Source organism: Hypanus sabinus, chromosome 12, assembly GCF_030144855.1.
Source record: "Hypanus sabinus isolate sHypSab1 chromosome 12, sHypSab1.hap1, whole genome shotgun sequence".
NCBI lineage: Eukaryota > Metazoa > Chordata > Chondrichthyes > Myliobatiformes > Dasyatidae > Hypanus > Hypanus sabinus.
In genome coordinates, this window is record NC_082717.1 from 34,045,380 (window position 1) to 34,071,578 (window position 26,199).

Genomic DNA, 26,199 nt, shown 5'->3' on the forward strand with positions numbered 1-26,199 from the left:
TTAATTTCACTTTAAATGTTTTATGGAAAGCATAGATTACGGTATACAGAGGACTTGGTTTAGAAATACCATAAACTGCTTTTCTTTATTATTTTTAAGACCATGGCATTTACAAATGATCTGAAAATTAACTCCCTGCCTCTCCACTTTGTCTTGGTCCACCTGGATGACAGCAATACCTATGCCAGGCTGTTGTTTATTGATTACAGCTCAGCATTCAATACCTTTGCACCCTTGGTACTAACCAACAAGATTCAAAAGATGGGCCTTTGTACCCCCCCTGCAATTGTATCCTTGACTTCCTCACCAGAGACCACGGATTGGAAGCAACATCTCTTCAATGACTTCTGCTGCTCTGCCCAGCTTGACCATGTGTACTAGCCTTCGCAGTATTGAAGACATCTTCAAAAGGGCGGCATCCATCATTAAGGACCCCATCACCTAGGACATACCCTCTTCTCATTACTGCCATCGGCAACGAGCTATAGGAGCCTAAAGAAACACTGAATGCTTTAGGGGCAGCTTCTCCCCCTCTCCCCACACAGGTTCCAGATTTCTGAACAGACAATGAACCAACCCATGAAAACTGCCTCACTAATTTTGCTCTCTTCTTGTACTTATTTAATTTACGGATATACAATTTATTGTAATTTATAGCTTTTTTAAGTATTGCACTGTACTGCTGCTGCAAAACAACAGATTTCATGACATGTATCAGTGATATTAAACCTGGTTCTGATAATAAATTATCTGAAAGCATATGTAAGCCATGTGAACAATATTAATTTTTAGGGTGGGAGAGGTGATTTCAAATTACGTTTTCAATGTGCTGTTAAAATGTCAGTAATGGCCCACCCACCAAATGGACTAATTTCTATGTCTTCTGAAGAAATAATTTTTTAAAAAGTTCTTGTCGATTTAATGATCAGTTATCTAATATGAACTTCATGGAAGAATACATCGATCACAACTGGATTTCTGCTTTTAACAGCATCATGTGCAAATGCAAGGTGGCAGTTTTGCAGATGAAAGGCAGTGAATACTGACTTTATTTGCTGTTGTTCCGAGCCAATAACTGAAGGCAAGATTTGACTGAACAAGGAGTTCTGTCATTGTCCTTTTAAGTTCTTTGACCTGAGTCTAAATGTGGTTAAGAATGATGTAATAATGTTCATTTTATCTGGGTATTCACATTAAATGTTTAGTTAGCTTCATTCTTCTGAAGACCCATGGCATAAATGTTATTCAACACTAATTAGCACCTAATTGAGAAACTTGCTTGGCAATAAAGATGGCAGGTGTGGAGAATGCTCCAATTAAGTGTAGTAAGTGTTGTTTTTCTGAAGTTAAAACATGTTTTACGTAGTATATGTGTGTCTCTTGTGAGTTCTTGGAACTCTTGAAAAGGGTAAACCTACTAATTCTTTAACAGTAATTTTATATGTGATATTAGCTTATCACTGAACCACACCTATTATCAGTAGAAACCAAAAGCTCTTTCCCCACATACATGTCATGTGATGTGACAAGAAAATATATTAATATAAACTTAGATTTTGTGAACTTTTCTTCTGTGTGCAAGTTACAGATGTAGATTTTTGTCTTTGCTTCCCAAGGGACAATTAAACCAGGTAGCTCTTCAGTTTTGCATAGCCCAACTATTTTTTTTTGAATTAACACCAGGCAAGGTGTATAAGTGATCCACCTACATGGAAGGGCTATGTTCTGAACAGCACAGATAAAAATGGTCAATATGTCATTCATTTTCCAATCTTGCCAGATTTAATGAAAAAAATGTCACGTAGCTACATTAATCTGATTATTGTAAATTTTCCAGCCTCCTTTTCGAGTTGTGTGCATCTCAAGTACAAATTGGACCATGTGCTCAAATGCATAAAGGAAATTCTTAACAAGTGAATGAGTACTTGAGTGAGGGGTGCACTGACTGGTGACGACAATTCAACCACTGTGAACGTTAATTTGAGAAGTCCAGCAAACTTAAATCTCCAACTTAAGATGTGATTTATGCTACAATGAATGACATTGTGTAAAATTTCTTGAATTAGAATCTTGATTTTAAACTCTACGTTTTAACTTTCAGAAGTAACTCGGAGAGGAGGAAGGAAAAATCGAGAGATGCAGCAAGATACAGAAGGAGTAAAGAGACTGAGGTGTTCTATGAACTGGCTCACCAGCTGCCGCTGCCCCATAATGTCAGCACACACCTGGACAAAGCTTCTATCATGCGCCTGACCATCAGTTTCCTACGAACCCGCAAACTTTTGGACTCGGGTAAGAGTATCATAAAATGCCTGGCAGTAACACAATGTACAAATAATTACATGCACTCGTGATACACAGCAAGTTCTCTCCTATAGAAATTAAAACTCTAAGTCACTTAATTTTGCATCAATTTACAGGAGACTTGGAACTGTCAAAGTTCCCATGGAAAAATGTGGTCATTATAAGCCAGCTGTGGATAATGTGCCACTTTGTAGAACTGTACTGAGAATTTCATGCTATTACATGTCACTGAGGATTCCACTGCAGCCCTCCACATAGGAAAAACTACTGAAGTGAACGTAGAAGTTTGTGAGAATTCTCTGAGACATGCTCTGGAAAGTTGCCAGAATCTGATGCTACTCCACCTGGGAAACAAAGATCCTAAAAAGGCCCAGATGTGGAAGTGCAGATTATTTTTGTGGGGATAGCACATCAATCATATATGAACGTAGATGCAAAGGTCAGGTACAGAAAAATAAAGAGGAAGCTTTCTAATTTTATTGGTGATTGGTATGCTGGAAGCTTGCTCACTTTGGAGGCTCATAGAAATATACCTGCAGCAGGTTTCTGCCCTTTGAGTTCCCTAGACAGAATTCCACAAGTGCTTGACCAGCTCCTTTCCTGATTACATGTGGCTTGAATTCAGAGTCCCTCTTTGTTATTGCTTTTGTTGAAAATTGTAAAATTACCCCCTAAAAGCAAAAACAAAGATTAAAAGTTTGCCCTCAGTACAAAGTGCACCAACAGCTTATACTAAAGAAATACAGTCCAGGTCTAAAGTTCCAAAATATTGCTGGTGTTATTACAACTTTCTCCTTCAATCTCAGTTTTCCATCTTCAGGCTGCTTCTGTATGCCTTTTATTAAAAAAATATTGCCACAAATATGAAATACATTTGATAATGGAATAAGAACATGATTGATTTTGTTTTTATTTTACATTTTTGCTTTCAATGATAGGACAGTGGATCATTGGAGAATATTTGGCCCCATGGTGCAAGGGAAAGGAGAGTTAAGCCTCATTAGAGGTAGTTAAGCAGACAATCTTTGATCCAACTGGCAAAAGCCCGTGAGCCCTTCAGGCTGTTTTTAAGAGTTCATATTGACTGTTAGCTTGGAGTACTGAAATGTGTAACCACAATCCTCTTAAATAATAATTTATTGATTGCAGCTACACCCAGGTCTGCAGGTGCAAATAGAGCACGGGTTAGTGTGATTACCAGTCTGCAGGTGATTTTTCCACTAATATTTCATTCCTCCCTGGAGGCCTCTATTTGCACCTGCAGACCTGGGTGTAGCTGCAATCAATAAATAGATAGTGGATCATGGGAGAAAGGGAAGGAGGAAGGGAACCAGAGAGAGCTGATGGGCAGGTGAGGAGAAGAGAAAGGGTGAGAGAGGAGCCAGTCTGGGGAATGGTAAAAGAAAGAAAGGGGAGGGGGAGAAATTACCTGAAGTTAGAGTAATCAGTTGTTAATGCCATCAGGTTGGAGGCTAACCAGATGTCATGTGAGGTGTTGCTCCTCCAACCTGAGTGTGGCCTCATCATAGGAGTAGAGGAGGGCATGGACCAACATGTCGGAATAGGAGTGGAAAGTTGCATTGAATTGGGTGGCATCGGGAAATCTTTCCTTTGTTTCAGACAATAGCGTTCAGTGTAGCAGTCATTCAATCTATGTTGGTTCTCACCAGTGTAGAGGAGACCACACTTGGAGCACCGGGTACAGTAGAGGACGCCATGTATTTTTTCTTCCTGTGGTAGTTTTTTTTTAACCAGTGATTGGGCTAAATGACTTAGAGCCATATTTCTAATAGTTAAGAAAATGTCTAATGTTTTATATGCTGACTGAGGTATTCCATGCTTATTTGATCTGAGAAATATCAATGATGTAGTTGAATAAATTGAGGTGACTCATTTCCTAATATCCAAAGTGAAAGGCTTCTCTATCCCGACTGTTCCGTTTGATGCATGTAAAGGCTCCTTCCTTTGTGACCCCACCAGCACACCTGTTTCTTGTCTACCTGTTGTTATTGATCACGTCATCAGAAAATATGTCTGTTTTCACATATAGACTGAAACCCAACTCTTCCACTTTACCATCTTTTTGACCCATATCAAAAGGTATTAGGCCATAAGACATAGGAGCAGAATGCGGTAGTGACAGAATTAAAAGAAAGGGTACAGTGTTTCGGGATGTATATTGTGTACAACTCGCAGACATTAAATGTACCTTTGAACCAAAGCCAGAAAATGCTGGCAACATTTAGCCAAGTCCGATAGAAACAGTGGAAAGAGAAGCTGACTTAATGGTTCGGGGCAAGGACCCTTTGTCAGAACTGGGAAAAAAGAGTGAAAGAAGTTTAATTTGCAAAGAAAGATGTTGAGGACAAAGGAATGTGTCCATCAGGGCAAGGTCAGGATTGCCATGGAGATATCTTGTTGATAAAATGATAAAGCACAAACAGTGAAATATGTTGAAGTGCTAGTAAAGGGGTGAAAATTGAGCTGAAATACACCTGCTCAGAGAAAATAAATTACTTGATCTCATTAACTCTCATGGTCATATTTGGGGACATATATCTACTTTGATAATAAATTTTCTTTGAATTCTGAATTTACTTTGAAATTAGTCACTGAATCCAGATGGAAATGAGGCTGTTCCTCAAGCTTTAGCTGCCAGAAAATAACACATTTCACGACCTACATCGGTGATAGTAAACCTGATTCTGGTTCTGTGCTGTATCTCAATACAATTGCGCAGGTGGGCAGAGATAAATATTTGAGCGGAAGTTGGATGGAGAATTTAAATAGCAGCAACCTGAAGTTCAGGTTTGCCCATGTAGACTAAATGCAGGTGTTCCACAAGGAGATTGCGTGACCTGCATTTGTTTTCCCCAGTGCAGATGAGATCATAATATGAGCATTGAATTCAGTGCACAAGACTGGTAGTGAATTTGCTTTTTCACTTGGATGGTGAGATCTTTGAGGATAGTTCCTTTTTAAAAAAAGAAGTATTTCCAATCTCATCTGCGGGAAAAAACCAATCAGAAGACACACAGAAGGGCAGGCATCAACCGAGTGTAATGGTGATGCAATAACTTATCACTCCCTCCTTAATTCCCCCACCCACCACTCCCTCATCCCACCGGAGAAGAGGGGGATACTTTTTCTTCAAAATACACTGACTGGGCCAATCAAATTTTCAAAATCCTGCACATTTCACTGCAGCTAAGAATCTAGGTGTTGAATAAATCTTTCTTGGGGGGAAAAAACCAGCAGTTTTCATGGTTGATTATAAATGAACATTGGCCATTAGTGTGGAATCTTAAAATGGACTCCATTGGTTAAACATTAGGGTAGCTGTGATAAGAATCAATTACTATTTAAAATAATAGATCCTTTTGAAATCTTCAGCCACTAATTTCCCTGAATCAAAAACATTTGCTTGTTTTTAAAATAAGTGCCATTATTAGAGAAGATTTACTGCAGAAGAGTAGTTATTTAACCCCAAAATTATAGCTAATTAGTTTTAAATCATTAATAGCAACTTAATTGAAAGGAACTTAGAAATTAAAGTTTCAAGACTTCAGGCATTCATTCATTTCAACTTGGGAGAAAATTTTAAATGCATTAGTTAAATAGTATAGCTAATATCTCTATGATGTATGTGGGGATAAATGATTGCCAAATTATTGTTCCTCACAGCCTGACAGCAGTGTACTCAGTAAGACTGTCTCCAGTATTATGAACACAAGAGATTCTGCAGATGCTGGAAATCTAGAGCAACGCACATAAAATGCTGGAGGAACTCAGCAAGTCAGGCAGTATCTATGAAGGGAAATAATGGTCAACCTTTTGGGCTGAGACCTTCAGTCCTGATGAAGGGTTTCAATTCGCAAAGTCGACTGTTTATTCCCATCCATAAGTGCTGCCTGACCTGCTGAGTTCCTCCAGCATTTTATGTGAGCTGCTCCAACATTTATGAAGGTCAATTTTGAATGTTGAACTTCAGAAAGAATGTGGTCTGTTACTTAAGACATATAAAGTACAGGTCTGCAAGTCTCAAACATGTAGTCTTTCTTTGAACACAAACATGCATAAATGGTGGCAGACTCTTCATGTGGTGGAGGAAGGGGGCCTCTGATCACTGCTTAGTACAGTTCTTGTCTTTGGACATTGTGAAGTTGCAATTCATAACACAGGACTTAAGACTGCAATAGTATAAAGCAAGACTGCTTATTTACTACTGACACCAAACATTAATAGATTGGGATTATCCTATCAGTTTAAAGAAATAAGTATTAGTTTGTAGAATTTATATCTATTTTTATAAGGTTTGATTCAACACCTAAGAATAATTGTTTCAGAAATCAGAAAATGTCCTAGTTGCTCGAAACATATCTGTGCTAGTTGGTTTGGCCCGATGTAGAAATGACTTGAGAATGTGGGGAGGGAAGAAATTCAATGGAAGGAACTGTGGCTCCTGAATTAGTGACTGGATTGAGATTAATATCACAGGAAATCAACTGGAACAATGGTTTTCAAATACGGCCATGTCCCGCACAAAAGGTACATGGTGTAATTGGAAAATGAAGAATTGGTTTAACATGCCTACATCATAGAGTTCTTACAAGAAATGTTTGTTTCTATTTCGATTTCCGTTCTCTCCTAAATTTTATTCTTATCCTATCTGGACTAAAAATAGTGTTTCCTTTTCATTCTGATGAGCTCCATTTTGTCTTTGATAAGTGAAGGTAAAGGAGAACAATGACAGTTCGAATTCACTTAAATTAATAATGATCCAAAGATTAGAATTGTTAGTCATAAGCAACCATTTCCTGAAGCTTCAAAATCACAACAGCTATAAATCAGTGACAGTATTTATCAAATTCCTAAACGTATAAAACCCATCAACAAGGACACCGTTTCTATTCACTCTGAAGGCAGTGATACAGTAAAGATGTAACCCAATCCAATTCTATTATTGACCAAATACAGACATCAAGTATGTCAAATCTAAAAGAAGAAAGTAAAACAAAAATGCAAAGAATTTTTCTTGCTCATCCTATTTTTGTCAACATTTGTTATCATGGCAATGTCATTGACTGAAGCAGGTAAAACTAAAAATCACTGCCAACAATCGTATTACATTAACTGCAGAGTAATGCTTGAGCATGTTGATGAAATGGAAACAAAAATAATTTTATAATTCTAATTAAATGCCTTCAACTAATTGGATACTCTTTGAATTATAAGAAAACTCTGAGATTTCCGTTGGTCAGGGTCGACCATAGATGTTGCCTGCTAGATATGCAAGCCAGGGCAATACAATATGGAGATCAGCTGTTGTCCATGTAGCAATCTCCCCTTCTCCATGCATCTGACAAACCAAAAGGAACAGCAGAAGCCCATGCTGTTTGGCACCAGCAGAGCTGCTGGAGATGCCGGTCAGCATTGAACTGACTTAGGGACTCCAGCTCCGTATTTTCCTTCAGGGTTTACTCTCAAAGTCTTCCTCGTGAGTGGGTGTAGCCGCAAGGCAGCGAAAGTTTGAGATCAGAGTTTTCCTTATCCTAGATGAGCTGCAAGCTGCTGCTGATGAGCACATCTGCCTGAAGCAACTGGTTTTAAAGCACCAATAATCAACCTTTGCCCTTTCTCCTGTCAGTAGAAATAGTTTCACAAGACTTGGTAGCTACACCACATGTGAAGGCCAGGAGCTGGACTTGGTTGTCAGAGGCTGTTAGAGGTGCACGCCATTGGGAGCATTTAATAGGTAGTGGGAGCTTATCCTCAGTACTTCTCCTGGCTATAACCACCTTAAAGAACCAGAACAAAGTAGGCCCAAACCACTGAATTTTGTTTTGTTTATTCCACTCCCACAAGACTGTTACTTAGGGGAAACATCTGCCTTTTGGCCTTTTGGAATAATTGCTATAAATTTGGGGAATATCTCTACATGCAAACCCTTTAAATTCTTTTAATGCAATTGTCCCTAAACATGAAAACTGTGGCAGTAAATCATAGGTATTTGCAAGGATAAGTTCCATACCTGATGGGGTTGGGGAGAGGGAATGTTAGCAAACCTTAATGGGTTTAATAAATTAAAAAATATATATAAAAAAGATAATTATTTAAAACAAGCTCTTTTCTGAAATGGTTCTCCTAATGTGCCTGGAAAGATATTTCACTGAATGCGATGGATTTCATTAACGCCTTAATCACTCAGCCTATTTTAAACTCTAACTTGGTGTATCAGAGTTAAAAATAAAGGCATACTGATCTGTTCTGTAAAAGTAAAGACTTTGTGCTAATCTGTGTCATATAGAAACATCACACAAAATCATATGCAGCTGACATCAAGAAGAATGACACTTATATTTAAAACTTTTGATAGTCAAAATTTCAAAAAAAATTTTCATGTGATATAGAGTGCAGAATAAAATTTCATACATATTTCATGTTTCTTCTGTTTATCCTTTATTTCCTGTCTGTCACCTTATTGACAAGCAATCAGTCTATATATATATAAGCTATCTCATGTATTTATATTTATTCTGTTCTATATCTTTCTTTGTGCTGCATCAGATCTGGAGTAACAAATATTTCATTCTTATTTACACCTATGTGCAGAGAATGACATTAAGCAATGAATGTTGAATCTTTATGTGCATTCACTTGATTTTCTTATCCAGTACAATTCTTAATGTTAAAGTGATAATGACAATACAATAACAGCAATATAATACAATACAATGACACTTTAATAATGTTAAAGTGATAATGACAATAACTAAATTAAACCAACTTTTAAATACATAAAATATTTCTAGTTTTTGTACTTTTCAATTTCCCTTCACTTTTTCTTCCTCTTTGTTTATTTAAATTAGGGTTGGCCAGTAAATATTCACCTTGCCAGTCATGTCCAAGTTTCATAAGTTAATATATAAAACACCCATAGCAATAGCTTAATCAACGTGAAGAAGCAGAATACACTCTTAATTTGTCAGATAATGAAGATAATACAGTTGCCTAATATCATAAAAGAACAAGACCTGAATAACATTCTAGCTGGACAGAGATGTAATCTTACCACACGCTGGTTAAACATTGACCTTCTCCAAATAATCTCTAACTATAAAATCTGCAGAATCAATATTCTTCATTCTTACGTTTTCAAGAATGACGTAACGTAAAGATTTTTTCTCTCATCTGTACGAAGGATGGAAATGATTCATGTCATTTCAATTCAATTCATGTAGAGAGAGCAAAAATGCAATTCCATGTTATGTTCTTTAAGTCTAAAATATTAAAAAAATTGAAAGGAAAAACGGAGCCAGGAATAGTGTCTTGGTTTCATTTTATTTTAAGCAAGGTGTGCACGTATGATGCAGTGGAGTGATGACATATGCCATTCACATACTTCATATAGATAACCATAATAAATTATTTGAACAAAGAATGCTTAATCAAATAATATACTTACAATATTACTCAAATATTACTGAAATATTAAATACACAACACTCCTCCCTGCTTGGCTATTAACTCTAACTCAGTATCTCAAATTATGTATATATGTTCTGGGGCCCCCTCTGTGGTGGTTGTAGGAGTTGACTTTGGAACTTGGAGGAAGGATCTTATTGAAACTGTTTGAATGTTTAAAGGCCTTAGATGGAGTAGATGTGTAAAAAACTTGTTAAGTTCTTGGTTAGGCACAGCATCAAAGATTATGGGGAGAAGGCCGGGGAGTGGGGTCGAGGAGGGGGAAAGAAAATCAGCCATGATCAAATGGCGGAGCAGACTCATCAGGCCAAATGCCCTAATTCTACTCTTATGTCCTATGATCTTATATCAACAAAGCTTATTTCAGCTGGTTTAGTTGGAGCAGTCAAACTTTGAAGCAAACAGTATGCCTTTAAATCCAATACACTCAGCAAAATTGGAACTTGCTTCTCATCTACCTTTCTGGTTGCTTTAAAATACTGCTCAATCCTCTAAATATACAATATCCTGTTATCTGTTGTGTAATCTAATGTGTCAATCTTTCAGATGTAGCCAGCCATTTCTGTTCTTTTTTTATGATTATTATCACCCAGTACTTGCTGTTTATGAATTGATGGATTCTCCCGTTTTCTGGCTTTTATTTTTAAAACTTGAACGTCTCTGTATGTTCCCAAAGAAGCACATGCTGTGTTGATTTTTTTCTCTGACCATCTCCCGAAGCACTTTTTTAGAAACTCGAACGTATTGCGGCGCTTCAACAGGTCGGTAGTCGTTTCAGGTTCATTTCAAAAAATACCTTGTTGCCACTGTTACGATTTGTAACTCCAAAACAGAAAAACTAATTCAAAGCAAACACAGAGCTGGGAATTACATCTCTGTTTTCTTTTCACTTTAAGCAAGGTGTGCACCTTGATGATATGGTATCGTGATGTGGCATCATGATGACGTAAGCCATTCACATACTTTGGATGTATAACCATAATGAATTATTTAAACAAAGAAAGAATACTAAACCAAACAATGTACTTATACTACTCAAATATTTGTGGTAGTAGAGAACTTTACAGGAAAGATGTGGAGGCTTTGGAGAGGGTAGGGAAGTGGTTTTTCAGGATACTGCCTGGATTAGAGGCTATGAACTACAAGGAGAGGTTCAGCAGACATTCACAAAATGCTTGAAGAACTCAGCAGGCCAGAGACCATCTGTGGAAAAGAGTAAATTTGACATCTTGGCCCGATACGTCGACTGTACTCTTTTCAATGGATGCTGCCTGGCCTGCTGAGTTCCTCCACCATTTTGTGTGTGTTGCTTGGATTTCCAGCGTCTGCAGAGTTTCTCTTGTTTGTGGTTGGACAAACATTGGTTATTTTTGTTGGACCACTGGAGGCTTCTATTTCTGATAGAAGATTACAAAATTTTGAGAGGTATCGATAGAGTGGGCAATCAAAAATTACATTGCCAGGGTGGAAATGGTGTGAACTAGACATGCATCTAAGATGACTGGGAAAGTTTTTAGGTGATGTGAGGTAAGTTTTTTTTTAAAGAATGGTAGGTGCCTAGAATATCTTCCAGAATTGTGGTGGAAGTGGATACAATTGTGGTGTTTAAGTTGCTGTTAAATAGGCACATGAATGTGCAGGGAATAGAGCGATATGGATCATATACAGGAAGAAGAGATTTGGTCAAATTTGACACAGACATTGTGGGCTGAAAGACCCATTCATGTGCTGTACTGTTCTATGATGGGACATTGTAGAAGTTTGATTGGTAATAGGCCTAAAATTAATATAAAGAAATATTTTAAATAAGCAAGTGGGTAGAGTCCGGAATGCACTGACTGATTCAACTCGAAAACTTGAAATGGAATTGGTTAATTATCTCAAAAAGGAAAAATTGGCAGACTTTTATGAAGATGATAGGGAATTGGGGTGAGCTGGTTTCGCAGGGAGCTGGTATGGACGAGATGAGCAGAATAGTCTGTAACTGCTTTGATCATTTGTGATTTGAAAACATTTTACTGCAAAATTTCAACATGTTTGGAAGAGCACGGGCCCCATAAAAGGAAGTATTAACAATAAGTAATTATTGTACGAGATTGTGTCTTGGACCTTGTCACTTTAAGGAAACTGCTGGGGGTGGGGGGGGGGGGAGGTAGGGGACATCTATGGAAAAGTGCTCCAAACCAAAGTACCATGCACATCCTGTGCAGACAATTAGTCTGTTTGTTTATAGCTCTATTTTTAAAAATGGTTATTATTCATAAATAAATGAAAGTTTCAATGCTACCTTGAAGTCACATTTATTTCCTCTGGCAGGCAAATGATAATTGTCTGCTCAATGAAACACTACCTCATTTACTTGATAGAAAGGGGTATTAAATTGCTAAAAGTGACCTTAAATTATTTTATAAAAGGAAAGCATATATCAAAGTATTTGTAGAGTGCGAAGCGCTAAAACTGAAATAATTTTGGAAGTGATCCAGTGCAAATATGGCGTTGAATATAAAATACAAACTCTTTAAGTTTTCAGTGCATTCAAGGGATTGTTAGTTCAATAAATAATGTCTGACAAATACAGTTTTGAAATGAAGTTGGAAGTATTATGCTCTTTGTATTCCCAGCCAGTAATAATTCCCTAAGGGCTATCAGCTCCAGCCTGGGTTAATGCAACAAAGTTATTCCAGGATGCACAAGGAAATAGCCTGTTTGAGGTCTGAGGATATTCACTTTGTAGAGTGGAACTGAGAAGATTCAGCTTGTGGAATAAGAGATTTGAGATAAACAACTTGTGCATAAAATAGAGGAGTATTGTCCTTTGTAAATTTTATACGCACTTTAAGTGAATTATTGAAAAGTCACTTGAAACATTTTTGTCTCTTTTAATGTTAGCCTACTTCAGTAGCCGCTCAGATTTTAATTTTCTTCTCAGAGCACTGTCTAATTATCCCGAGTTCACATTCTAGTGACATGGGATTGCATAGAGGGAGAGGGAGTTTTAAAGAAGCAAGCGAGGCACACTTTTAGTGTGCCATAATCCCTGAGAAGACATGGGATTCCATAGAGGGTGAAAGAGTTTAAAGGAAATGAGCAGGGGCAATTGGTACATTTTGGCTACCACAGTTCCTGAGGATACATTGGATTGTGCAGGGGAAGATAGAGTATAAAAGAAGCAAGCGGGGCAGTCACCACATTTTGCTCAACAGTTTTCAAGGAGAAACTGCAGGGGTTCTAGCAAAGGTATTAAGCACTTGGCAAGATCCAATAAAAATAAGTTAGGTTTATGCAGAGTGGCCACAATGAGTGGACCAATGTTAGAATAGGGCTTGATGGGAAAAGTTTGTCAAATGTATTCAGGGAAGTTTCCTTAATCAGTTCATGTAAGTCTCAACTAGAGAGAGTGTGATACTAGATTGCCTATGAGGGAATGAGACAGGGCAGGTGATAGAAGTATGTGTAGGCGAGCTCTTTGCATCCAGTAATTATAATTTCATTAGTAATTATGGAAAAGGATGGGTCTGGTCCTTGGGTTGAGATTCTAAGTTGGAGAAAGGCCAATTTTGATGGTATCAGGAAGGATCTAGCAAGTGCGGATTGGGGCAGGTTGTTTTCTGGCAAAGGTGTACTTGGTAAGTGGGAGGTCTTCAAGAGTGAAATTGTGAGAGCAACACAGTTAGTATGTTCCTCTCAGAATAACAGGTTTAAAAAACCTTAGTTTTTAAAATATACTGAGGCCCTAGTTAAGAAAAAGAAGGAAGTACATAGCAGGTATAGGCAGGTAGGAACGAAGGTACTTGAAGAGTATAAGAAATGAAAGAGAACACTGAGGAAGGAAATCAGGAGGACTCAAAGAAGGCATGAGGTTGCTCTAGCAGTAAGAGTAAAGGAGAATCCAACGCGCTTCTACAGATATATATAGTAAAAGGTTAGCAAGGAATAAAATTGGTCCTCTAGAAGATCAGAGTGGTATACTATGTGTGGGGCCAAAAGAAATGGGGGGAGATCTTAAATGGATTTTTAACATCTGAATGTACTCAGGAGATGGACACAGGGTCTGCAGAAGTATGGCAAAACAACAGTGAGGTCATGGGCCTTATACAGATTGCAGGGGAGGAGGTGTTTGCTGTCTTGAGACAAATTAGGGTGGATAAATTCCTAGGGCCTGACGAGCTGTTCCCTGGGACCCTGTGGGAGGTTAGTGCAGAAATTGCAGGGAACCTGGGAAATATATTTAGAACATCCTTAGCCACTGTTAAGGTGCCTGAGGATTGGAGGATAGTTAATATTATCCCATTGTTTAAGAAAGGCCCTAAGAATAAACCTGGAAATTATAGGCTGGCGAGCCTGACCTCAGTCGTGGGAAAGTCAATAGGAAATACTCCAAGGAACCAGGTACACAAGTATTTAGATGGACAAGGACTGATTAGGCATAGTCAGCATGGCTTTCTGCATGGTAGGTCATGTCTAACCAATCATATATAAACTTTTGAGGAAATTGCCAGGAAAGCTGATGAAGGCAAGGCAGTGGATGTTCTCTACATGGGCCTTAGCAAGGTTTTTGATAAGGTCTTGCATGGCATGTTGGTGAAGAAGGTTCAGTTGCTTGGCATTCAAGATGACGTAGTAAATTAGAATAGACTTTGGCTTTTTGGGAAAATCCAGAGAGTGGTAGTAGATGGTTGAGTAGAGAACTGTGACTAGTGGTGTTCTGCAGGAATCAGTGCCGGGTCCATTACTTCTGGTCTTTCACATTAGCGATCTGCATCAGCAAATTTGTGGATGACACCAAAATTGGTGGTGTATTAGACAGTGAGGAAGACTGTCAAAACTTGCAATGGGATCTGGACCAGCTGGAAAAATAGGCTGAAAAATGGCAAATGGAATTTAATGTAGACAAGTGTGAGGTGCTTCTGTTCAGGAGGACCAGCCAGGGTAGGACTTGCACAGTGAGCAGCAGAGCAACAAGGAGTGTGGTGGAACAGAGGGACCTGAGAATACAGACCCATAATTACTTGAAAGTGGCATCATAGGTAGATAGGGTCGTAAAGAAGGCTTTTGGCACATTGGCCTTTATAAATCAATGTATTGAGTGCAGGAATTGGGATGTTACAGTGAAATTGTATAAGGTGCTGCTGAGGCCTAATTTGGAGTATTGTGTGCAGTTCTGGTCACCAACCTACAGGGGAGATGTCAATAAGTTAGTAAAAGTGCAGCGAAAATTTACAAGGCTGTTGCTGGGACAGGTTAGGACTGTTTTCCCGAGAACACAGAAGACTGAGGGAAGATTGGACAAAAGATGTACAAAATTTTGAGTGGTATAAATAGGGTAAATGCAAATAGGCTTTTTCCACAGGGGCTGGGTGAGACTACAACTGGAGTTATGGGTGAAGGGTGAAAGGTGAAATGTTTAAAGGCAACATGAGTGGGAAACTTCTTCACTCAGTGGGTGATGGGAGTGTGGAATGAGCTGCCAGCACAAGTTGTCATGCGAGTTCAATTTCAACATTAAAGAAACATTTAGATAGGTACATAAATGGGAGAGGTATGGTAGACTATGTTCTGTGCAGGTCAATGGGACAAGGCAGATTAATGATTTGGCATGGGTGGAAATGCATATTTCTGTGCTGTCATGTTAGTCGGAATTAAAAATAATTCATATTTTAAAACACACAATGCTTAATTTTTGGTGTTTTTATGAAAAGGAAGAATAAGGAAATCAAATTGTCTTTGACTATTATGATTATGACTAGATTGGGGAGCATTACCAGGAAGGGTTAAACTAGACCGAAGAACCCTACTGGATACAGTCTGGAGTAAGATTAAGAAATTAACTTTTTATTCTTGTAAATAACTTTAAAATGATAAATATTGTTTTAATTTCTTTCCAAGGTATCGAGTCTTATTAATGTGAAAAATGTTGTCTTGCAGGAGTTGCTCACTAGTAAGTTTTAAAACTAGATCTTCAAGGATTTGAATAGAATATCTTTTTGTAAACCAAATTGCTGTTATTGACATCTTAGCTAGATTTTAAAATCCAACTGTTTAAATAGAAATTTTGATTCCTGTCGATCATATGAAGGCTGAATCAAATGATTGAGTTGCAATTATTTTTTTAATCCAAACTATAACTGATTAAGCTTGCAAAGTGTGTTTGCTAAATTCATTCAGTTTGATTTCTTTCCTGAATGGTCTCGCCAGCTTGTACCCCTAGAAACTTGAGTGCATTCAAAACCCAGCTGCCTTTATCCAAATTTGGTCACTTACTAACCTTGTGCAGCGGTATATTTCTATACCTCCCTTTTGAAATTGGTTCTTGGGACCTAGTTTAACACCCACTGCTAATGCTGCCCAACTCTTTCTGTGATACATTGACAACTGCATTGGTGCTGCTTCATGCACCCATGCTGATCTCGCCAATTTCATCAAACTGTTTGCTGATGACACCGCTGTCTGAGGCCGAATCAAAGGTAGTGCTGCATCAGCATATAGGAGAGAGATTGAAAATCTGGCTGAGTGGTGCCATAACAACAACCTGTTACTCAGTCAGCAACATCAAAAAGCTGATTATGAACCTCAAGAAGAGAAGTCCATGATCCAGTCCTCATCAGAGGATCAGAGGTGGAGGTGGTCATCAATTTTAAGTTCCTCAGTGTTAGCATTTCAGAGGATCTGTCCTGGGCCCAGCTCAAAAGGCAATTACAAAGAAAGCACAGCGGTACTTCTACTTCCTTAGCAGTTTGTGAAGATTCAGCATAACACCTAAAACTTTGATATACAGTTGGCCCTCCTTATCTGCGGGGGATTGGTTCCAAGACCCCCCCCCCCCCCCCCACGGATACCGGAAAATGCGGATGCTTGTCCCTTTTTTAACCTGGTTCGGTGCGGTGGTCTTTAGGACCCAGCGGAACCCTGGACTTCATTTAACATGCTCAGTGCGGTGGACATTAGGACCTGGTAGTGCAGTTCTGAATCCATGGTGTTTCTGTTCACGAAAACAATCACGATCACGTTGAAAGTAAGGTGGAAGTAATAATGTGATCGGAAAAAGGTGAAATGCCGTCGGTCATTTTAATGGAGCATGTGAAAGGCCCTGCCCTGATGAAAGCTACAATTATTACTAAGCAATGCAGTGGTTTAATTATTGGAATACAAGTGTTTCTTAAGTGTATTATATGCCTAGAAGGGTAAAATATGTACTATATACTAAGAAAAACATTTGACTAACTGATGCTAAATAATACTGGATGTACCTATTCCGACTTCAAATCCAACTAAAAGGCGGACTCAGGAATGGAACTTGTTCATAACCCAGGAACTTCATGTACTTTTAAGTGATTTCTAGATTACTTACAATACCTAATACAACGTAAATGCTATGTAAATAGTTGTTATACTGTATTGTTTAGGAAATAATGACAAGACAAAATAGTTTGTACATGCTCAAATAATGAGTGCTGGAGAGATCCGGGTTTTCCCGATCCACAGTAGTTTGAATCCATGCATGTGGAATCCATGGATAAGGAAGGCCGACTGTACTCCTATAGATATGTGGTGGAGAGTACATTGGCACCTGCATCTCAGCCTGGTATGGGAACACCAATGCCTTTGAATGGAAAATCTTACAAAAAGTAGTGGATATATGACCCAGTCCATCACAGGTAAAGCCCTCAACTCCATTAGCACATCTACACTACGTGTTATTGCAGGAAAGCAGCATCCATCATCAAGGAGACCCACCATCCAGGCTATACTCTCCTCTCACTGATGCCATCAAGAAGAATGTACAGGAGCCTCAGGACTCACACTACCAGGTTTATTACCCCTCGACCATCAGGGTCTTAATGCAATAATGAGTGAAGGCAATAACTTCACTCAACCTCACTTCCCCATCTGTTCCCCATTGTTCCCACTTTCAAGGACTCATCATTTTATGTTTTTCATACTTGTTGCTTATTAATTTATTATAATTATTTCATTCTTTCTGTATTTGCACAGCGTGATGTCTTTTGCACTCTGGTGGAATGCCCAAGTTGGTGCTTTCTTTCATTGATTCTGTCATAATTCTTATTCTATGGATTTATTGAAAAGGCCCATAAGAAAATTAATCTCAGGGTTGTATATGATGACATATATGTAATTTGACAATAAATTTACTTTGAACTTTGAACCATGTCTCCAGCTTTCACCTGCTCTTAAATTCTCTCCCCTTTCTTCATCTCTCTGCCTCCATCTCCAGAGACAAACTGTCTACCAACATGTTTTTTATAAGCCTACCGATTCCCATGGCTATCTTGACTATACTACTTCTTACCCTGTCTCATGTAAAAGCATTATTCCCTTTTCTCAGTTCCTTTGTCTCCAATACATCTGTTCCCAGAATGGGGCTGTTCTTTCCAGGACATCAGAGATGTCCTCCTCCTTCAAAGAATGGTGTTTCCCTTCCTCCACCATTGATGCTGCCCTCCTGCATCTTCTCCATTTCCCAGACAGCTGTGTTCTCCCCAAAATATCAACTGCTTATTCACTTCTATAGATGCTGCCTAACCTGCTGAGTCCCTCCAGCATTTTGTGTGTGGCCTTGATGAATGCAAGTTGTGTTGTTGGTCCAGTACAAATACTTGAAGTATTGGTGCTTAATTTTTTGAGTACTCTGATGGTATTAAAGATCAGAAACTTCATACCTCTCAAATTAAACCTTGACAAATTTGTTCTGGTTTCATCACATGAAATTATATTTATTCCATTGTTAATGTGGGAGAAACTCTCAAAGATTCCACTTTGCTTGATTAGTTCATCTACTTGATGGTTTTACTTCATTCTGATGTGGTATAAAGTATCTTTCAGGGTAAAACTAATTTAAGTGAAGGAAGCAGGCCTTCTGTATAACATCTGATTCCATGTGACCATCTTTCTCAAGTAGGGGTGAATAAAAATATCTGCAGCTGTTACCCTATGAGCAAGGCCAGCATTGTTGTCTGAAGATAAAATAAATCCAGACGTACTTTAACACTTGAGTGACTGAGTTGGGTAACTGCATTAGATACAATAACATTAAACAAACCAGTTATAATTCGCTTGTACAAGTCTAGTGTATGTCTATGCCAGTGTATAATAGTTATTTGGAAAGGAGAAATATTGGTTTTTACAGTCACCTTGGATCCTGTGACTGAGTGTTTAAAAAGAGAGGCTGAAAATCAACCATTTGACACAGAGGTACTGAAATCAAGTTGGTGATGGGGAAACTATATTAAGTGACAATTACATTTATATAAAGAGAAATTTTGTGTCTTTGACTTCAGATGGCTACTGAAGAAAGAAATGTTCTTATTATAAAATTGACAGTAGTTTGAAGGCTAAGGATGAAATGGGAAGTCAATATTTTTACTGTTTCTGTATCAATGTTTGCACCGTGAGATCCCCATTTTTGTTTTTGTTTGCAGGAAGATATCTGCCCCATCAATATTTATGTAATTATTGCTATTTTTAATATTCCTGTGCAAAAGTAGCATTGGGTGGGAAAGTATACTCTTTTTAAAAACAATGCAGATTTGTAGTTTTTCATTCTTATGATGGTTCTTTCCAACTTTCAAAGGCATTCTTTAAACTGCATTGTGCTGATTCTTTACATCTCACTTTTAGAATTCAAAACAAATACACTCATTCAAAATCAAAAGGTCAGGGAGATTTGGACTGCTGAGAAGCAGGATATCTACAGGTTTTTGTTTGGGAGTCGACCAGTGACCCAATGATTATCAACAGATTATCTTCTATCAGTAGCGCTTGAGGGAATTTAGATTAAACAATGCAATTCTGGGTTAAATTTTATTGATCTTTCAAAAAATTCCTTTCATTGTTTTCATTAGCCATGTTTATTATTTTCACATGTACGGGAAACCTTGTACTACTATCCACAGGGATCAAATCATTAAAACAGCATGTTAAAGTAATGCTAAGCCATGACAGAATGCAGAATAAACTGTTGCAGTACAGAGAAAGTGCAATGCAAATTGACAACTAAGTGGAAGGCTGTAATGTGGTTGATTGTGATCTCAAGAATTCACATTATTGTACCGGAGGACAGTTTATTTGTGTTAGAGATAGAAGTTGTCCTTGTGCTTGGTGGAATGTGCTTTCAGGCTTTTATCTGTTCTGCTGGATAGGAGGGGGAGAAGAAAGAATGTCCAGGGTAGGTGGGGACTCTTATAATGTTAGTTAAGGTTGCTATAGACTGGGATGGTAATGGGGATCTGTTGAATGTTTCCAATGGCATGCACCTCGAACAGCCTCTGACAGACAAGTCCAGCTCATGGCCTTCCCGTGTGGCTTAGCTACAAAACCCAGCAGAATTGCTTCTACTGACAGGAGAAGGAGCAAAGGTGAGTTACTGGTGCCTTAAAAACAGGCAGATGGGCTCATCAGCCATGGCTGGCAGCTCATCTAGGAGAAGGAAAATGCTGATCTCAAACCTCCACTGCCTTGCAGCTATATCCACTCATAGGGAAAGCGTCAGGAGGGTAAAATCCAGCGCCAGAGTCCCTAAGTCAGTCCTTCATTGAGCTTAATGCTGAAATGGCAACTCCTATGATGCTGCGAGCACCAAACTGTATCAGTCTCCGTTATTCCTTTGGGTTCATCAGATTTGTAGAGGGGGAGCTTGCTACATGGGCAACAGCTTGCTCTTCAAATCATACTGCCCAGGCATGTGTAACTGGACAGCTAGAATGCAATATCCATGCCCAGCTTTTACTGATGGAGTCCTCTATTTTGCTGAGGCAGTGAGAAAAGTTAATTGGATATATTATTTTATCCTGATGGTTTGAAGATGATATCCTGAGAATATCCAATTCATGGGAACAGTGGAAAAATAAAGCTATCCACAGAAAGCAATCTAATGCATGCCCTATTCATTTATGAAAGATTTCCTTCAATGCAATGGATAGCAGTATAGCCTATAGAACATTTGGCTCACCTATCAGGGAAGCTTTACCCAACTTGGTATCAAGCAAAAGAAAAGGTTTCCTGAAGCTGGCATTCTTTGTAAATATTTTTAAACTGTTTTGAATATGATCAATACATCAGTTTACCGAATGCAGTTTGGTCTTGATGCCATTTCTCTAGTCTTTTGGGTACTACAAACTACAAGTTGTGGAAAAATGCTTCTCTTTCCAATGTTGTAAGCATAAGGTGCAGAACGTACTCTCCCATATGTTATATACTGACTTCTTTCTTGCAGGAACACCGGAAAATGAAACTGAAATTGAAAAGCAAATGGATTCCTTGTACCTTAAAGCCCTGGAGGGATTTATCATGATGGTCACACAGGATGGAGACATAATTTTCCTATCAGAAAATATAAGCAAGTACATGGGACTAACACAGGTGATTTCAAACCTATTTAGAATAAAAATGAGAGCTTAAGTCTTGCACAATTGTTGTGAATATTTATGTGTTCTTAAAAGGAGTTGGATGAATTTTCAATACTCCTGTGTTTTCAAACTATATGTACACATTAGAACGCTCTTGCATTTATAGTCAAGTCATTGATGGCATAAACCTGTGGTTCATGGACACCTTGCTTAAAGGTATTGGTCCACGGCATAAAAATGGTTGGGAGCCACTGAAACTGAAATGGTCAGTAAAAGGCAGATTTTCGTTCCACTCACAATAAAACTGCAAGAAAATGAGATTTGTTAAAGCAGTTTATTAAAGCAGTGGAACTATGGCATCATAGGATCCCCATAACTGTTCTGAAATTACAAAGAATAACTAGGAATTAATTTTACTGGTCAACCATTCTCCTCCATACCACCAGGTTTCATCCAATGATCTTTGGAGACTTTTAATAGTAAATATTTTGGTGCCCGTGTTACCTCAGTCAGGTTGCAGTTTTGTTATTTTATTACCTTTATGCCAATGTCCACAGAATTTCCACAAGAAAACAATAAAACATTAATTTTATCTATCTACCAAATCAGGAGGATCAGAGTCGGCACATCAAAATGTTAGGACATGATGATACACATTGGATAATGACAAGTTATCATAAATTCACTAGTAGACCATTATTCTGGATTGCACTTGTTAGAGGCAGTGAAGATGCATTAAAAATCCTTCCAAGTGAAAGAGGAGATTTTTTGTTGCAATTATGAATGACAACTGTATCTCAAATTATTTTGTTTTATACCCATAACTCTGTTAGAAGTGCAGTAGAAACCCACTTCCATGCTGATCTAACAGAGAGAACCAGAGGTACACCAGGAAGTTACTCAAACTACAGGAATGAGGATAATTTAGAACATGTACAGTTGGACACAAAATGTCCTAAGAGAAATGAATGCGTTTTTTAATATTCCCAGTCAAAAGCTGGACAGAACATAACTGTGTACTCATGCAGCAATTTCTTTTAGATTAATGGCAGTCATGAACTGGTCAGTGGAAACACTCCGCAAAGTTAATGAATACAAAAGATCATTCTATATAAACACTGTACAGAACAAACTTTTACAACTTGTACAGAAAGTGAGAGAGAGAAACAAATTCTTCAGTTTGACCATAATTCATATGAAGTGAAAGACTTGTTTTGCCTGGGTAATTTACTAGTTTACAGGTGTCATTTAATTTAAAGTTTGTTCTGCTTAACTTATTTTAATATTTGTTTGCAATAGGTGGAGTTGACAGGACACAGCATTTTTGATTTCACCCATCCATGTGATCATGAGGAGATAAGAGAAAACCTGGCCGTAAAAAATGGTAAAAACATTGGTTTTGCAACATGCTTATTTCTTTCTCTTAACTGACCACAGTTTTCCTCCGCCTCGGAAGCAATGAATTGCACAATTGAGTGAACAATTGCATCTCATGCTACTGCTACTGTTGCGTGCGGCACTTGTACATCTCAACAAGACTCCAAGACTAATCCTGACATTTAGCCTCTCCTTTAGGGAATGCACCATATTTCATTAAAAGCCACAGAAGGAAACAAACAGGAATTTACACCGAGTCCAGGTGTCTTCCCACTGTCTACTGTGCTTTCAGTGATTTGATTCCATGTTTTAGTTCTGTAGTACTTTTTAAAAATTTCTAGACATATCTTGAATATCAAAACTACATACCACAAAGGAAGTGTTTATGATTCTCATAGGAGTCTGTGCTCATTTTATTTTACACTTTTATCAGGCCCCTGTACTTCACGAAAGGTAGCTAAGTGCCAAGACAACAGAATTTGATGGAGGCGATCACAAAATTTTGTTCTTGAAATAGACCTGGAAAATATTCCTAGTACATGGAGGGAGCTTTAGGGTAGCTAATAGTTGTAATGAATTTCTGTAAATAAGGATAATTTCAAGCAATCACTGCTCTATTTCCTGAATTTTCAATTCAGTTTGGGTTTATTGCATCAGAGCTGACTATCTGTATTCCTTCAGAATGCAAACCAAGAACATGAACGACTTCTCCAGGATTTTCTAGTTTTCAAATTGGGTTTCCCTTAATGGGCCATTCATTGACAAAAACTTAAAAAGGAGAATAATGTATTCTTGTGTGAGCAACAGACTACTCCATCTGTAATGTTGCTGAATATTATGCTTTTCTCTCTCATATATATTTGGTGCGTAAGACAGTATTGTATTTGTCAATATGGGATGGAGAGTGTGTTTTATATCCGGTGGGATCAAAGGATGTTGGGAATGGTGAGGGTGGATTTCCACAGGAGGGGTGTGGACAAGTGGCAGAGAAATAGTGCCATGGGTGGGGTGTAGAGTGGGTGCAGACACACCCAGCCCTGAGACGCCAGGCAAGGTAATTACATTCCAAACAATTGGGTTATTGATTACTGTTTTTTCCATTCCCTCTCCTGTCCTTGCAGCTTTTCCCAACCGTGATTCCTCTGTCCCTGCCCCCCTTCCTACTTCCAGTCCACAACAGAGACCCATTTCATAATCAGGTTCATCATCACTCAGACTAATCGTGAAATAATCCCTATGCGACTCCCTTGTCCATTCATCCCCCCATCCCTTCCCACCGATCTCCCTCCTGGCACTTATCCTTGCAAGTAGAACAGGTGCTACACCTGCCCTTACACTTCCTCCCTCACCACCATTCAGGGCTCCAGACAGTCCTTCCAGGTGAGGCGACACTTCACCTGTGAGTCGGCTGGTGTGGTATACTGCATCCGGTGCTCCCAGTGTGGCCTTTTATATATCGATGAGACCCAACGCAGACTGGAAGACGGTTTCGCTGAACACCTACGCTCGGTCTGCCAAAGAAAGCAGGATCTCCCAGTGGCCACACATTTTAATTCCACATCCCATTCCCATTCTGATACGTCTATCCATGGCCTCCTCTACTGTCAAGATGAAGGTTGGAGGAACAACACCTTATATGCCGTCTGGGTAGCCTCCAACCTGATGGCATGAACATTGACTTCTCTAACTTCAGTTAATACCCCTCCTGCCCTTCTTACCCCATCCCTGATATATTTAGTTTTTTCCCCCACCCCTATTTTTTCTTTCTCTCTCTGCCCATCGCTCTGCCTGGTCTCCATCTCCCTCTGGTGCTCCCCTCCCCCTTTCCTTCTCCCTAGGCCTCCCGTCCCATGATCCTTTCCCTTCTCTAGCTCTGTATCCCTTTTGCCAATCACCTTTCTGGCTCTCAGCTTCACCTCACCCCCTCCGGTCTTCTCCTATCATTTTGCATTTTCTCCTACCCCTCCAACTTTCAAATCTCTTACTATCTTTCCTTTCAGTTAGTCCTGACGAAGGGTCTCGGCCCGAAACGTCGACAGTGCTTCTCCCTATAGATGCTACCTGGCCTGCTGTGTTCCACCAGCATTTTGTGTGTGCTGCTTAATCCTGAAATTAGTTTTTTGTGTGGCAGCAGTACAGTGCAATACATAAAATTACTCCAGTACTGTGAAGAAATCTTAGGCATTCTGGCTATATATGGAACTAAGACTTTTGTACAACACTATAGGTGGAATTAAAGAAAAGCTGCCCAAACACAGAATATGAGGAAAAGAAAGTATAGATCACGCAGAGAGAGAAACACACAGCATAATTCATTTGAGACAACATTAAGAAAAACATGACCAGATATACTTTGACCTTATGACAAATTCTTGCTTATCTGTTTCTTTGTTCAGTATACAAGTGAGATAGTCTTAAATTTCAATGCTCTGACACAGGGCTTCACCCAGAAACATTACTCCTTTCACAAACGAGAAAATCTGCAGATGCGGGAAATCCAAGAAACACACACAAAATGCTGGAGGAACTCAGCTGGCCAGGCAGCATCTATTGAAAAGAGTACAGTCAACATTTTGGGCTGAAACCCTTTGGCAGGACTGGAGAAAAAAAAAGCTGAGGAGTAGATTTAAAAGGTGGGGAGAGGGGAGAGAGAAACACAGGGTAATAGGTGAAACCTGGAGAGGGAGGGATGAAGTAGAGAGCTGGTAAGTTAATGGTGAAAGAGATACAGGGCTGGAGAAGGGGGAGTCTGATAGAAGACAGAAGGCTGTGGAAGGAAGTAAAAGGGGGAGGAAAAAGGGGATGGGGAATGGTGAAGGAGAGGGTGGAGAGGCATTACCAGAAGTTCGAGAAATCAATGTTCAAACCATCAGATTGGAGGCTACTAGGATGGAATATAAGGTGTTGTTTCTTCATCCTGAGTGTGGCCTCATTGTGACAGTAGAGGAGACATGTTGGAATGGGAAGTGGAATTAAAATGGGTGGCCACTGGGAGATCCCACTTTTTCTGGCAGACGGAGTATAGGTGCTTGGTGAAATAGTCTCCCAATCTACGTTGGTTCTCACCGATATACAGGAGGCCACTATGGGAGCACCGAACACAGTATATGACCCTAAAAGACTCACAAGAGAAGTGTCGCCTGACCTGGAAGGACTGTTTGGGGCTCTGAATGGTAGAGGGAGGAGGTGTAGGGGAGGTATAGCACTTGTTCTGCTGGAAAAGGCAAGTGCCAGGTGGGAGATAAGTGGGGAGGGATGAATGGACAAGGGAGTCGTGTAGGGAACGATCCCTGTGGAAAACAGAAAGTGGGTGGGGTGGGGGGCAGGGAAAGATGTGCTTAGTGGTGGGGTCCAGTTGGAAATGGTGGAAGTTTCAGAGAATTATGTGCTGGATGTGGAGGCTGGTGGGTTGGTAGGCGAGGACAAGAGGAACCCTTTCCCTGATAGGGTGATTTTTTTTTAGCAACACACACAAAATGCTGGTGGAACACAGCAGGCCAGGCAGTCTCTATAGGAAGAAGGACAGTTGATGTTTCGGACTGAAACCCTTCGTCAGGACTAACTGAAAGAAAAGATAGTAAGGGATTTGAAAGTAGGAGGGGGAGGGGGAAATCCAAAAAGTTGAAGGGCCAAAGAAATTATAGATGGGGAGCAGTGAGAGAGGGTCTTT

At 39.2% G+C, this 26,199-nt stretch overlaps 1 protein-coding gene across 1 annotated transcript in view; it reads left to right on the forward strand.

Annotated features, from left to right (window-relative positions):
* epas1b (endothelial PAS domain protein 1b) overlaps positions 1-26,199 on the forward strand; it is a 111,201-nt gene that overhangs the window by 54,266 nt on the left and 30,736 nt on the right. Inside the window, exons 2-4 of the mRNA XM_059985739.1 lie at positions 2,102-2,292; positions 21,020-21,165; positions 22,452-22,536. Of these exons, the coding sequence (XP_059841722.1) occupies positions 2,102-2,292; positions 21,020-21,165; positions 22,452-22,536 (422 nt within the window). The remainder of the gene's footprint in view (positions 1-2,101; positions 2,293-21,019; positions 21,166-22,451; positions 22,537-26,199) is intronic.